Source organism: Rhincodon typus, chromosome 6 (assembly GCF_021869965.1).
Source record: "Rhincodon typus isolate 14 chromosome 6, sRhiTyp1.1, whole genome shotgun sequence".
In the NCBI taxonomy this organism is placed as follows: Eukaryota; Metazoa; Chordata; class Chondrichthyes; order Orectolobiformes; family Rhincodontidae; genus Rhincodon; species Rhincodon typus.
In genome coordinates, this window is record NC_063337.1 from 30,145,489 (window position 1) to 30,160,864 (window position 15,376).

Genomic DNA, 15,376 nt, shown 5'->3' on the forward strand with positions numbered 1-15,376 from the left:
CACCACCCTCTCGAGGGCAACTAGGGACAGGAAATAAATGCTAGCACAGTCAGTGATGCCCATATTCCTCAAGTGAATACAAAACAAAAAAGAATGCATGGTGAACCAAGCTCAAGGGGGCTGAATAGCCTACTCCTGCTCTTATTTTTTATGTGTCTACACATAATATTCTTTCACCGATATTAACTCCCCTATTCCGAACACTCCTCTTATCAATATACTTTTTCTAAGACTTTCAAAGGCTGCTAAAATTTAGGCAACAGTAATGCCCCGTTTATAAAATAAAATGTTGCGTTTTATGAATGAGTCTTTAACATGACTTTTTCCTTCCTAAAATGCAACCAAACTGATAAACATGCCTGAAGTATTTTACAGGTTGAATTTCATTCCACTTACAGGCAGTCTCTGTGCATTCAGCCCAGTGAATGAAGTCTCAAATAACTGTACCATTGCATAAGCTGCACATTACATAGTGAAATGGTTATTTCAGAATTTATCAATAGCTCTCCTTACAGCCATTGGAAAAATAGTAATATGAATAAACTGTTCCATTGTTTACAATGGTTTACCCGACAGAATTCTGACTGAATATTGGTGTTTTGACCAACAGGACTGATTTCCAACAAGTGAGTGTTACTTCCACTGATGTGGAAAATATGGTACTGTGGACTATGGTGTAAACAATAACTGAACTGATTTTATTTGAACTTCGATTTGTTTTACATAGGCCTCTTACAGACAGCAACCAGTAGAACTTTCATTTCATCAGATTGAGTTGGATTCAATTCCAAGTTGAAGTGACTGTGCCTCAATTCCTTTAACTTTTTAAATTTGTTTTGGTGATTATTCTATACATTCATTTGGTTTTTTTGTTCTATTTCCTCTTACGAAGATACTATTTTTCCCAAATATTTCAAGTTTGATTTAATCTCCTCTTAGACACTAGCAGAGAACAGTTACTGGCTGAAACAGAAGTAAAGGAACAGGTTGTTTAACAAGGGATTAAAAGGAATAAAATTCTAAACTGAAAGATACTAACATCTTAACAAAAATGAGACTCCCATTTTCAATTAAGGATGAAGGAGGAAAATGGAAAGCAGCGCACAATGATGCTACTCACATGACACCGCCATAAAAAAAGTGCAATTTTCCAAGGGGAGATACCACAGCTCTTCAACCAGCGTGTACAAATTACTCAACCACACAATTTTCAAAAGGAAATTTAAAACCATTTAGGAGGTGCATGATGCTTGGAAGATAACCTTGTTGAAAGAAAGGTTATAAATATATGACGTCAGAAATACTTCATTTAAAAGATAACGAGTGCAAAATGTTTGTTTAAATGGAATTAAAATTCTCATCCTCAGTTTGATCTCTTTGGATTTCCTCATGATCCTTGTCAGTTCCACAATCCTCAGCACTATTCCCATTCCTCCCCAATTAGGGTCTCTTGCACATCCCAATATCTTTTAAAACCACTCGACTACTGTAAATGTCTTCAGTTGCCTATGGCTCAAGCACAGGAATTCCCTACCTACATTTCACCCTTCTAAAAAAAAAATTACTGCTTAATCGGATATGGACATGACTGGCAAGCCAACATTTCTTGCCCATCCCTCCATTGCTTTGAATTGAGTGCTTTGCAAGGCCAGGTCAGAAGACATTTAAAAGTAAATGTGTTACTTGAAATTTTCAGAAAGTTTTTGATAGGGTTGGCTTTATGTTAGTTACTAAAACTACTGCACATGAGATTAGGGGCAATATACCAGTATGCATGGAAGATTGATTAACAGACAGAAAACAGACAACAGAAATAAACAGGTTATTCTTGGGATCACAGACTGTACTAGTTGAATCAGAGCCAAAGCCACATCTGTTCGCAATCTATTTCTATAACAGGATTGTGGGGACCGAATGTTATGTTTCCAAGTTTACTGATGACACAAAACTAGACAGAAATATAATCTTTAAGGATATAAAGGAGGCCACAAGGGGAATGGACAAGCTAGGTGAATGAGCAATAACATAATAGATGGAATATAATGTGACTAAGTGTGAAGTTACCTGAAACAAACAAAAAATTGCTGGAGCAACTCAATGTCTGGCAGCTACTGTACAGAGAAATCAGAGCTAACATTTTGATTGCTCTGGTCCTTCTTCGGGGCAAAATTCTTACAGGATGTGACAGGGTGCATGCTGATGGGATGGCTTTGTTGGCTGGTGAGTCTAGAACCAGAGTTCAGAATAAGGAATAAGCCATTTAAGATGGAGATGAGGCAGGATTTCTTCACGCAGAGGGTGGTGAATCTTTGGAATTCCATAATCCAGAGGACTATGGAAGTTCATACACTGGGCACATTCAAGACACAAATCAAGAGTTTTCTGGACACTCATGACATCAAGGGGTATTTTCCATTCATTTGTGGGATGTGGGCGTCACTGGCTGGGCAGCATTTCTTGCCCATCCCTAGGTGCCCTTGAGGAGGTGGTGGTGAGCTGCCTTCTTGAACCGTTGCAGTCCTCCTGTTGTGGGTTGACCCACAATGCTATCAGGGAGGGAATTCCAGGTTTTTGACCCAGCGACAGTGAAGGAATGGCGATATAATTCCCAGTCAGGATGGTGAGTGACTAGGAGGTGGTGGTGTTCCTACATATCTGCTGCCCTTGTCCTTCTAGATGGAAGTGGTCATGGGTTTGGAAGGCGCTGTCTGAGGATCTTTGGTGAATTTCTGTAGTGCATCTTGTAGGTAGTACACACCGCTGCTACTGAGTGTCGGTGGTGGAGGGAGTGAATGCTTGTGAATTTAGTGCCAATCAAGCAGGCTGCTTTGTCCTGGATGGTGTCAAGCTTCTTGATTGCTGTTGGGGCTGCACTCATCCAGGCAAGTGGGGAGTATTCCATCACACTCCTGACTTGTGCCTTGTAGATGGTGGACAGGCTTTGAGGAGTCAGGAGGTAGGTTACTCGCCGCAGTATTCCTAGCTTCTGGCCTGCTCTTGTAGCCACTCTGTTAATGTGGGGAGTCCAGTTGAGTTTCTTGTCGATGTAACCTCCAGGATGTTGACAGTGGGGTATCTAGTAATGGTAACACCATAGAATGTCAAGGGGCGGTGGTTAGATTGTCTCTTATTGGTGATGGTCATTGCCTGGCATTTGTGTGGCACGAATGTCACTTGCCACTTGTCAGCCCAAGCCTGGATATTGTCCAGATCTTGTTGCATGTGAACATGGACTGCTTCAGTATCTGAGGGGTCACAAATGGTATGAGGATGGTGCAGGAAAGTGATGCTGAAGTAGATGATAAACCATCAGCAACCTGATTGGTGATGCATGTGTAATAACTTATGCCTGTTTCTATGTACAAAACAGAGTGTACATGTGTGCGCAAAACCCAAGTTCTGACCAATTATTCTTATTTTGCCTGTTCTAGCGAGGTTGCTCGTACTTCCAGCATGAGCAGGTGCATTAGGATCACTGAAAGGGATTTTCACAACCAAGTTAATCTACGTCCACTGCTATAATCCCAATTGCAGATTTATTTCCTTCAGTCCAAGAGGGGTAGTTCCTCAATTGAATTTTAGCTGGTAAATCAACAAATGTTTGCATAGTGCCTTTACGATTCTGTGTAGCATTATATTAAAGTATGAACTTTACATAAGGAAACGGTCACGTCAAACAGATAGATTTTAATGAGTGTCATAGTGGAGATAAGCTAAGTAGAATGATGGACAGGTTCAGAAGGATATTCAAGATCTTAGGGCCAAGTAACTGAAAGCACTGCCAGCAATGGTGAAGCAATTACAACTGGGGTGCGCAAAAAGGCCATAACTACAGGAATGAATTAATCTCAGAGGTTTTAGGGTCGGAGGTGATGTCAAATCATTGTAAGGCGCTAAGACCATGAAGAGATGTGAAATCAAGAATAAGAACATTAAAAACAGTTTGTTGCTCAAACAAGAGGCAATGTAGGTCAGCGAATATGCAACTGATGGAGGAAACTAGATTTACTGCAAGTTAGGACATGAAAGAAGACGAGGAGTGGATGACCTCAAAATTTACAGAGGTTACAATGTCGGAAACCAACCAGCAGTTGGCAAAGTCAAGTATAGGGACTTTTTTCTCGCCTTGCTCTATGTTAGCATTAAGATAACATTACAATTACGCTATTGCAGTGTATTAGTGGACTAAATTGGGTTATGATTGAAGATTTCAGGAGGAGCAGATTAGCAAATAGGGAGAATATTCAGGCCAGAGGTGGTAAAAAGTGATGTTGATGATGGTACAATGTGACAAGCTTGTAAGCAGACTAGCTTAATCTCAAACTATGGGAGAGGGGGATGGAGTCACTAGCTTGGGAACAGAATTTGGAATGGTGACAAAAAACAACTCTAATATTTAACTGGAGAAGTTTTTTTGCTCATTCAGTTCTGAGTGTTGGTTAAACAGTCTGACAATTTAACAAGAGGAGGAGTTAAAAAAGGTGTTAATGAGTTGGAGTAGGTGTTATCGGCATATACAAGAAAACAGTACCTTTGGTTGATGCTATCAAAGTACAGCCTGCAGATGAGAAATCCTCAACTAGAGAGAATTAAAAATTAAAGAGGTGGGTTTCCTCTTCCCTCCCGGCAAATTAACCTCCCAACAGATGGAGAGAATAGTGAGAGGAACTATCCACAAACATATTAATATAAAGCAGAACTTTGAAATTAGGGTGGGGTCATATTAGCCACGGAAATGCTTCTCTGAAGTAACCACTTCTAGGAAGAAAAGTTAGCTCAGAACGTCCGGCACTAAGAGAAAGAGAAGAATCGAGCATACCTTGTTATTGTAGAAATTTCAGAGGTTGGGTTTGAGGTTTCATTCCCGCTCGTCTTGTATGGAGTTTTAATTCCTTGGGTCACAGAGGAATAACTGTTTCCTACTAAATGCAATCCATACCAACAGTATTGTTACATGACTGCAAAGTTATTTTATTCACAATCACGTTAAAATTAAGATTAACTTTTTCTTAGCCTTACTGCATGTTAGCATTAAGATAACATTACAATCATGTGACCTTGGTATACTAGTGGACCAAACTGACTGGATTCACGCCAACTCCAACATAGAGTTATTAAAAGGTAAAGTTGCCAAAGTCCTAGTAGAACACAGAACTGCTCTCCTCTGGGAGAGAGAGAGAGACATGACTGTTGATAGGTTAACTTCAGGATCACCACACCTCAAGCAAAGGGAGAGGTTGAGAAGAAGAGTCCCTCATGGTAATCTCAGCCAGTGTGGGAAATGAATCCACGCTGTTGGCATCACTCTGCATTGCAAGCTCAGTCCCACTGGAATACTATGTCTCAGGTAAAAGGTGCCAAACAGAAGACTGTATTTGCCTACAGAGGGGGACAGGAAACTAGATTGTCAACTTTGCGCAACAAATATGGTACTGTACAATAATGTTATTTAAAAATAAGGGAAGGAAAGAGTAATTAATCACAATTTATACTTCAACCGAAAAACATTATGTTGCTTTACGAAGGATTTTTGAACAGCTTTATTGCACTGATGGATAATGGACTACAGAATATTCAACAGGGAAAGCTGTTGAGTACAGGCAGTCCCGGGTTACAAATGGATTCTGTTCTGGAGTCAATTTGGACGCAAGACAGAACACAATGCACGACCATGTAAAGCAGCCGTTCGTAAGCACAGGAGATTTTTGTATGGTGGATCTTTAAAATTACAGCCTGCATAGGATCTAGTTCCTAAGTACCTACTTTCATAAGTTAGACATTCGGAAATTGGAGACCCCGTGTAGACAGTTAAATGTATTTCAAGATGATGTCCGGTTCTGATGGCATCCATCTCACCATCCTCAAGATGTATTTCCCTCATCTATGTCAGAGGTTCCCTACGGAGTCATCAGCTAAACGTTTAGAATTATGAGCTCCAATGACTGAAATGGATCACCAATGGAGTGCGGACAGCTGCATAGCCACTTTCAACCTTCCAGTTGTTGTAAAAGGGAACATCACCTAACGGAGCAATCACACAGGCTGGAATTCTACCCTGTTCAACTGAATTATTATCTCCCCACTTTTGCATTTAATTCCCTCAGAATAAATGATAGCATTCTACTGGATTTCCTAATTGCTTTCTGTAGCTACATACTCGACTTTTATGATTTATGCATTAGGCCATCCAGAGCCCTCTACATCTCAAGAGCTCTGTAATCTCTCATCACTTCGATAATGTTTCTTGCTGCTAAAATGGACAACACCACCAAAATATTGGTTCTAACTGTTTGTAATTTGGCACCTCATCTTAATTTAGGGTGCATTGGAAAATGCCAAACTTAAAGATATAGCGATCAAAAGCCCCAAATCATGAATCCTCAGGATATCAAGCATGATTATTAGCCTGGATTTTCTCTTCTTCCAGAGTTTGATTACTTACCTCCTTTCAACCAAGTTTCATCATTCCCTTTTTCTGTCACGGATACTGACGGAGTAATTAAAGTTAGACCACTGAAAATTGATGGAGTACAATCTAGCTGGCTGTGCAGAGTCTGCTTCTGCCACGGTGTTTTGAAATAACTTGAAATAAAGCAACGAGCGTCATTTCTAGGTTGTTTAAGGTGGTTAGAAGCTGCCAACAAACTAAGTTCCTCAAACCAATTTGAACATAATGGTCCCAAATCTGTAATGAAGAACAAAACAGCTTGTTTTTAAAACAACAATGGGGTATACAAATGCAGTATGCCTCAAAATCACCTTATTTAAATCAGGGACGGTTAAGGCACAGAGAGAACAGTTTTCTTGCAACATGCATGTAACATTTGACTATGCCACGCAGTTTTTAAAAGTGGCAACATCACAGAAACAATTTTAACATACTTAAAAAATTTTATGTTCCCTACCTTCTCGACAAGAGGCTGCAAAATCATACATGGCATTCCTCGAATTCTGTTCTAACATCTAGCTCAGTGATGCAACCGTAATAGAACATTACTCTTGGCAGATCAGTAAAATGGAACCCATTTTAAATTCAGATATTCCTGTGAAAACAAAATTATTTTTAAATTTCCAGAATCATTTAAGTTACAAAAGTAACCTCCAAATATTAACTCACTATGAAGATGGCAAACAGCAAATATAGATGGGTTGCTCTAGTTTATATTCTAAAATTAGAAAGATTTTGTTAAGACTAATCTGGTAACTACCACTTAGGCAAATTTAACTTGTACTGCATTGAATAAATCCATAAAGAGACCAGGAACAGGCCATAAAGGAAAATGGGCAGGCATGAAAGACAAAGAGCAACAGCAAGCCTCAAATATAGTTTCCCAGGCTGATCCAGGGGACCTTGAAGGGGCAATTAATGTGTGCCGGGAAAGGCAACGGCATATTTGAATTGAAAATGGGTGGAATGTTTTAAGAGAAAAGACAAATCAGGAATTTGGGAGTTGCTGGCAGGTTGAGCTAAATGTAGTATTTCCACTGCTCAACCCCCGCGCCCCCCCCAACACCCCCCACCCCCACCTTGTGGAGACTGTAGCCTTGAAGTGTAATGCCAAAATCAGCAAGAAAATTATGATATTTGTGAAAAGTAAAAATAAGTAAAAAGTAAAATAAGTTGCTGTGAAGGATTTGAGGAAGTCAGTCATGAGTTGCGTGGATATGAGCTTGGTGTAGACTGAATAGGATCAAAGATCGAAAAAATAATTTCAACAATTTAACCTTGGAAAGGATCTAGAAATAAGGGCTAGAAAGCCCTAGTACAATTACTAAGCAGATAAGATGACTAGTTTCTGGTGAATATAGTTCAGGAGGAATGGGAAAATAAAAGCAAAAATAAACAGGAGCTAAAAATGAGGAACTGCTCATTCTAAGTACTGCAAAAACAGTAGGAAAAACATTTCAGTTATAATAAACAGTATAAAACAAGTAGGTTAGGGGCTGTGTTCTCTGTAGCAAATGACTTGCCTCTTGACCCCTTCCACAACTTAGAAGGCTAAAATGAAGCCTGTGATGGAATGCAACACACTTGCCTGGATGAGTACGTACCATCTACAAGATGCAATGCAATAGCTTACCAAGGCTTTAAATGCATCTCTCAAACCCCACAACCCCCTTTCAAATTATACACCACCCTGACTTGAAAGTATATTCCTGTTCCTTCATCAGAAGGTCTGAAGTCAATGGGAACCAGGGAAGAAGCACTCCACTGCCTGAAGTCATACCTAGTATAAGGTATGATAGTGTATTTGTCTGTCGGAGGTCAATCATCTCAGCCCTGAGACTTCATTAGAAGAGTTCCTTGGAGTAGTGTCCTAAGCCCAACCACTTTCAACTACTTCCATGACTTCCCCTCCATCAGCAACATTTCCCACTTATCATCCAGACTTTGAAATATACCTCCATTGGTTCAACATTGTGTTTCAAAATCTTGAAACTGTCTTTCTAACAGCATTGCAGGTGTACCTATATGAAATGGACTGCAATGGTTCAAGAAAGCAGCTCATGACCATCTTCTCAATGACAACGAGGGATGAGCAATAAATAGTGCCCAGTCAGCAACACCCACATCGTAGGAATTAATTAAAAAACAATGGGAATGGTTGCTGATGATTGCACAATGTTCAGCATCATTCACAATTCCTCAGACACTGAAGAAATCCTGTTCATAATCAATAGCTTTACCATCACTGTATCTCAAACATCATCCTGGGTGGGTTGCCACTGAGCAGAAACTGAAGTAGATTAGTAATAAATCGGAAGTTGGAAATTCTGCAGCAAGTAACTCATGTCTTGATTGTTTAAAGTCTGTCCATCATCTACAAGACAAATCAGCAGTACAATGAAATACACTTTACTTGCATGGTTGAATACAGTCCCAACAACCCGAGAAGCTTGACACCAACTGGGACACAGCAGTCCTCCTCATCCACACCCCATCCACCACCTTAAATATGCACTGTCTCTATCAGAGATGCACAAGAGTAGCATGGAAAATGAATTTTAAGAACTCATCAACATGCCTTACAGACCCTTAGGTTACATAGAAACATTGAAGATAGGAGCAGGAAGCAGCCATTCAGCCCTTCAAGCCTGCTCCACCATTCTTCACACTCATGGCTGATCATCCAACTCAATAGCCTAATCCTGCTTTCTCCCCATAACCTTTGATTCTATTCACCCAAGTGTTGTACCTAGTCGCGTCGGGAATACATTCAATGTTTTGGCATCAACTACTTCCTGTGGTAATGAATTCCACATGCTCACCATTCTTTGGGTTAAGAAATGTCTCATCTCCGTCCTAAATTGTCTACCCTGAATCCTTGTACAGTGACCCCTGGTTCTGGACATACTCACCATCAGGAGCATCCTCCCTGCATCTACCCTGTTCAGTCCTGTTAGAAGTTTATAAGTCTTCATGAGAACCACTCCCCACCACCCCCTCAAGTATCGATCTGAAATCTAGTGAAAACAATCCCTACTTAGTCAATCTCTCCTCATACGTCAGAACAGCCATCCCTGGAATCAGTCTGGTAAACCTTTGTTGCACTCCCTTGATACTAAAATTGCACACAATATTCCTGGTGCAGTCTCACCAAGGCCCTGTACAACTGCAACACATCCCTGCTCCTGTACTCAGGACCTCTCGCAATGAAGGTGAACATACCATTTGCGTTCTTTACCGCCTGTTGCACCTGCACGCTTACCTTCAGTGACCGGTGCACAAGGACACTCAGGTTCTGCTGCACACTCCCCTCTCCCATTTTATAGCCATTCAGGTAGTAATCTGCTTTCTTGTTTTTGCTTCCGAGGTGATTAGTCTCACATTTATCCAAATTATCCTGCATCTGTCATTGATGTGCCCACTCACCCAACCTGTCCAGATCTTGCTGAAGGATCTCTGCATCCTTGTCACAGTTCACCCTCCCACCCAACTTGTATCATCTGCAAACCTGGAGATGTTACATTTTGTTCCCTCAACCAAATCATTAATATATATTGTGAATTGCTGGGGTCCCAGCACCGAATCCTGTGGCACACAACTAGCTACTGCCTGCCAATTTCAAAAGGACCCATTAATTCTTGCTTTTTGTTTCCTATCCATCTCAATACACTTCTCCCAATCCCATGCACTTTAATCTTGCACGTTAATCTCTTACATCAGACTTTCAAAAAGTGTTTGACAAAGTCCAAATATACTACATAAACAGGCTCCCCCTTGTAATTAGCAGAGTTGACATCTTCATAGAATTCCAACAGATTTGTGAAACATGATTTCCCCTTCATAAATCCCTGCCGGCTCTGTCTGATCCTGCCACGGCTTTCGAAATGCTCTGCTTTAAAATCCTTGACAACGGATTCGAGAATTTTCCCCACTATCAATGTTAGGCTCACCAGTCTATAATTCCCTGTTTTCTCTCTACCTCCCTTTTTGAATACTAGAGTGACATTAGCCAGCCTCCAATCTGCAGGGACTGTTCCACAGTCTATAGAATCCTGGAAGATGATCACCAGTGCATCCACTATTTCTTGAGCTCCTTCCTGAAGTACACTGGGATGTAGATTATCAGGCCCTGACAATCTCAACAGTTTCTACACTGACCAGACATCCCAATCTGACCTAGTCCCATTGGCCAGAATTTGACCTATATCTCTCTAAACCCTTCCTATTCATATACCCATCCACATGCCTTTGAAAAAAACTGAAAGAACTGTGCATGCTGTAAATCAGGAACAAAAACAGAAGTTGCTGGAAAAGCTTAGCAGGTCTGGCAGCATCTGTGAAGAAAAAAAAATTCAAAGTTAACATTGCGGGTCCAGTGACCCTTCGTCAGAACGGTTAACACTGATTTTTTCCTTCACAGATGCTGCCAAGCCTGCCGAGCTTTTCCAACAACTTCCGTTTTTGTTCCAGATGCCTTTTGAATGTTGTTAATTTTCTCACTTCCTCTGGCAGCTTATTCCATATACAAACTACCCTCCGTGTGAAAACATTTCCCCTCAGGTCCTTTCTAAATCTTTCCCCCTCATTTTAAACCAACGCACTCTAGTTTTAGACTCACCCAGCCAAAGAAAAAGACCTTGGCTATTCATCCTATCCATGCCCCTCATGATTTTATAAACCTCTATAAAAGGTCACCCCTCAGCCTCCAATGCTCCAGAGAAAATAGTCCCAGCCTACTCAGCCACTCCGTATAGCTTAAACGGTCTGACCTTGAGGAAGGGTCACCGGACCCAAAACATTAACGGATATTTTTCTTCACAGATGCTGCCAGACCTGCTGAGCTTTCCAGTAACTTGTTTTTGACCCAGGCAACATCCTTGTAAATCTTCTCTGAACCCCTTCAAGTTTCACAACATCATTCCTGTAAGTAGGCAGACCAGAACTGAACACAGTATCCAAAAAGTGGCCTAACCAATGTCTTGTGCAGCCACAGCATGAACTCCCAACTCCTACACTCAATGCACTGACCAATAAAGGCAAGCATACCAAATGCCTTTTTCACTACCCTGTCTACTTGTGACTCCATTTTCAAGGAACTATGAACCTGCAACCCAAGGTCTCTTTGATTGGCAACACTCCTCAAGACCTTACCATTAAGTGTACAAGTCCTGCCCTGATTTGCCTTTCCAAAATGCAGCACTTCATATTTATCTAAATTAAACTCCATCCGCCACTCCTCTGCCCATTTGTCCATCGGATCCAAGTCCCATTGTACTGAGAGGTAATCTTCTTTACTGTCCTCCACACCACAAACTTTGGTGTCGCCTGCAAAATTAGTAACCATACTTCCTATATTCACATCCATATGATTTATATAAATAACAAAAAGCAGTGGACACAGCACCAATCCTTGAGGCACACCACTGGTCACAGGCCTCCAGTCCATAAAGCAAACTCCATCACCCTCTGTCTCCCACCCTCAAGCCAATTTTGTATCCAAATGGCAAGCTTTTCCTGGATCTAACTTAACTAACCAGTCTACCATGAGGGACCTTGTTGAACGCCTTGTTGAAGTTCATATAGGCAACGTCCAACGCTCTGCCTTCATCAATCTTGCCACTTCTTCAAAATACTCAAAGAAGTTGGTGAAACATGATTCCCATGCAAAAAGCCATGGTGACTATCCCTGATCAGTCCCTTGCTTTTCCAAATACATGTAAATCCTGGGCCTCAGAATCTTCTCCAAAAACCAACCCACCACTGATGTCAGGCTCACCGGTCTATAGCTCCCCGGCTTTTCCTTAAAGCCTTTCTTAAATAATGGCACCATGTGAGCCAACCTCCAATCTTCTGGCACCTCATCCGTGGCTATTAATGATGCAAATATCTTAACAAGAGGTTCAGCAATTACTTTCCCAGCTTTCCAAAAATTTCTGGGCTACACCTGATCAGGTCAAGGAAATTTATTAACCTTTATATGTTCTAAGTTATCCAGCATCTACTCCTCTGTAATATGAACACTTTTCAAGATATCACTATTCATTTCTCCAACTTCTCTAGCTTCCATATCCTTCTCCATAAATACTGAAGCAAATTATTCGCTTAGTATCTCACCCATCTCCTGCAGTTCCACACATAAATGGCCTTGTTGATCTTTAAGGGGCCTATTTTCTTCCTAGTTACTCTTTTGTCCTTAATGCATTCGTAGAATCTCTTTGGATTCTCCTTCAACTGATAGCTTTGGCAATCTCATGTCCCCTTTATACCCATCTAATTTTTCTTAAATATACTCCTACTGCCCTTATATGCTTCTGGGGATTCACTCAATCCCAGCTATCTATACCGGACATAAGCTTCCTTCTTTCTCTTGACCAGAGCCTCAATTTCTCTAGTCATCCAGCACGCCCTACACCTACCAGCCTTGCCCTTGACACTAACAGGAACACACTGTCTCTGGACCCTCATTATCTCATATTTGAAGGCCTCCCACTTTCCAGCCGTCCTTTTATCTGCAAATAACTCCCCAATCAACTTCTAAAATTTCTTGCTAAATTCTGACAAAGTTGGCCTTCCTTCAATTTAGAACTTTAACTATTAGATCAGGTCTATCCTTTTCTGTAACTATTTTAAAACTAATAAAATTATGATCACTGGCCCTACTGACACCTCAGTCACTTGCCCTGCCTTATTTCCCAAAAGAGAGTCAAGTTTTCCTCCTTCTCTAGTGGGTATATCCACATACTGAATAAGAAAATTTTCTTGTACATACTTATGTTCCTCTCCATCCAAGCCCTTAACACAATCTATGTATGGAAAGTTATAATCCTGTACCATTACAACCCTATTATTCTTACAGATAATTGAGATCTCCTTACAAATTTGCTTCTCAATTTTCCACCAGCTATTGGGGGGTCTATAGTACAACCTCAACCAGGTGATCATCCCTTTCTTATTTCTCAGTTCCACTCAAGTAGCTTCACTGGATGTACTCCCCAAAATATCCTAAGTACTGCCGTAATGTTATCCCTAAGGTTTTAGAGTAGATTTGTAGCTCGGGTTGTGGATGTTGTGGTTGGTTGGCTGGCTCGCCGAGCAGGTTCGTTGTTCCACAGGCATTTCATTACCCTGCTAGGTAACATCATCAGTGCAGCCTCTGATGAAGCACTGTTGTGTTTTCCCGCCTGTTATTTGAGCTCTGGTGTCCGTCGGGCTGGATTACCTCACTTTCCGTTTTCCTTTGCAGTGGAGTATATATGGGGTCGAGCTGTATGTGTTTATTGATGGCTTTCTTAGTGGAGTACCAGGCTTCTAGGAATTCCCGTGCTTGTTTCTGCTTTGCTTGTCCCAGGATCCTGGTATTGTCCCAATCGAATTGGTGGTTCTCCTTATCCACGTGGATAGAGATGAGTGGTATAGGTCGTGTCTTTTTGTTGCCAATTGATGTTTGTGTACCCTTGTGGTTAATTTTCTTCCTGTTTGTCCAATGTAGTGTTTGTCACAGTCTCTGCAGGGAATCTTGTATATGACATTGGTCCTGTCCATAGTTGGTATCCGGAGATATCACCCACTTCACCTTTAAACGGCCAAATATACGGACAGATCAATGGGACACCCATAGGATCACCTATCTCCGGACTAATAGCTGAAGCGGTAATAACACAGACTTGAAAGTACGGCCCTCTGCTAATCCATCCAAAACTACGGATATGCTACGTGGACGACACCGTTGTCATTATTAAACAGACCAAACTAGAGGAGACACACGAACTAATAAACAATACCCTCACCGGAATCAGATTCACCAGAGGAGAAGAACAAACAGCTCCCATTCCTGGACGTCATGGTGGGACGCAAGACAAACCGGGAATTCCTAACAAAGGTACACAGGAAAGCCACATACACTGACCAAGTACTGAATTTTGACAGCAACCACCCTAACACACACAAACGAAGTTGCGTGAGAACATTATCTAAAAGGGCAACAACACACTGCAGCAGCACAGAGCTACGCCAAGAAGAAGAAGAATAGTACCTCTTCCAGGTATTCAAAGGCAATGGATACACAAAAATCTGGCTCAGAAGCTGCCTATCACACAAATGACACCAGGAAGATATTACACACCCCAACACACTCATCACGCTACCTCACATCAGGTACACATCTGAACTGACCACAAGGCTCCTACGATCACTGGGCATCAATGTAGCACACAAACCCACATCAACCCTTCCAACTGCTCACCCAAACCAAAGACCCACTACGGGCAGGACCAATGTCATATACAAGATTCCCTGCAGAGACTGTGACAAACACTACATTGGACAAACAGGAAGGAAATTAACCACAAGGGTACATGAACATCAACTAGCCTCAAAAAGACATGACCAATACTCACTTGTCTCTATCCACATGGATAAGGAGAACCACCAGTTCGATTGGGACAACACCATGATCCTAGGACAAGCAAAGCAGAGACAAGCACGGGATTTCCTAGAAGCCTGGTACTCCACTAAGAAAGCCATCAATAAACACATACGGCCCGACCCCATGTACACTCCACTGTGAAGGAAAACGGAAAGTGAGGTAATCCAGCCCGACGGACACCAGAGTTCAACTAACAGGTGTGAAACACAACAGTGCTTCATCAGAGGCTACACTGATGATGTCACCCAGCAGGGTAATGAAACGTCTGGGGAACATCGAACCTGCTCAGCGAGCTAATCAACCACAATGTTATCCCTGACCAAAAACACCACTCCCCCTCCTCTCTTGCCCACCCTTTCTATTCTTCCTATAGCATCTATACCCTGGAAAATTAAGTTGCCAGTCCTGTCCATCCTTGAGCCATGTTTCTGTAATAACTATGATATCACATTCCCATGTTCTGAACCATGCCCTGAGTTCATGTACCTTATTTGTCAGGCCTC

General features: G+C 41.5%; 1 protein-coding gene across 3 annotated transcripts in view; it reads right to left on the minus strand.

Annotated features, from left to right (window-relative positions):
• The window catches only part of brca2 (BRCA2 DNA repair associated), a 111,611-nt gene that overhangs the window by 95,152 nt on the left and 1,083 nt on the right, over positions 1-15,376 (minus strand). For 2 of the 3 annotated variants that reach the window (XM_048598205.1, XM_048598207.1), the window contains exons 2-4: positions 6,906-7,043; positions 6,443-6,685; positions 4,820-4,922 (exon numbers count right to left, since the gene is read on the minus strand). In XM_048598205.1, coding sequence (XP_048454162.1) covers positions 4,820-4,922; positions 6,443-6,685; positions 6,906-6,963 — 404 coding nt within the window. In that variant the 5' untranslated portion in view covers positions 6,964-7,043. Of the gene's footprint in view, positions 1-4,819; positions 4,923-6,442; positions 6,686-6,905; positions 7,044-8,688; positions 8,823-15,376 lie in introns of all 3 variants that reach the window. The other variant, XM_048598206.1, reaches the window with a different exon arrangement.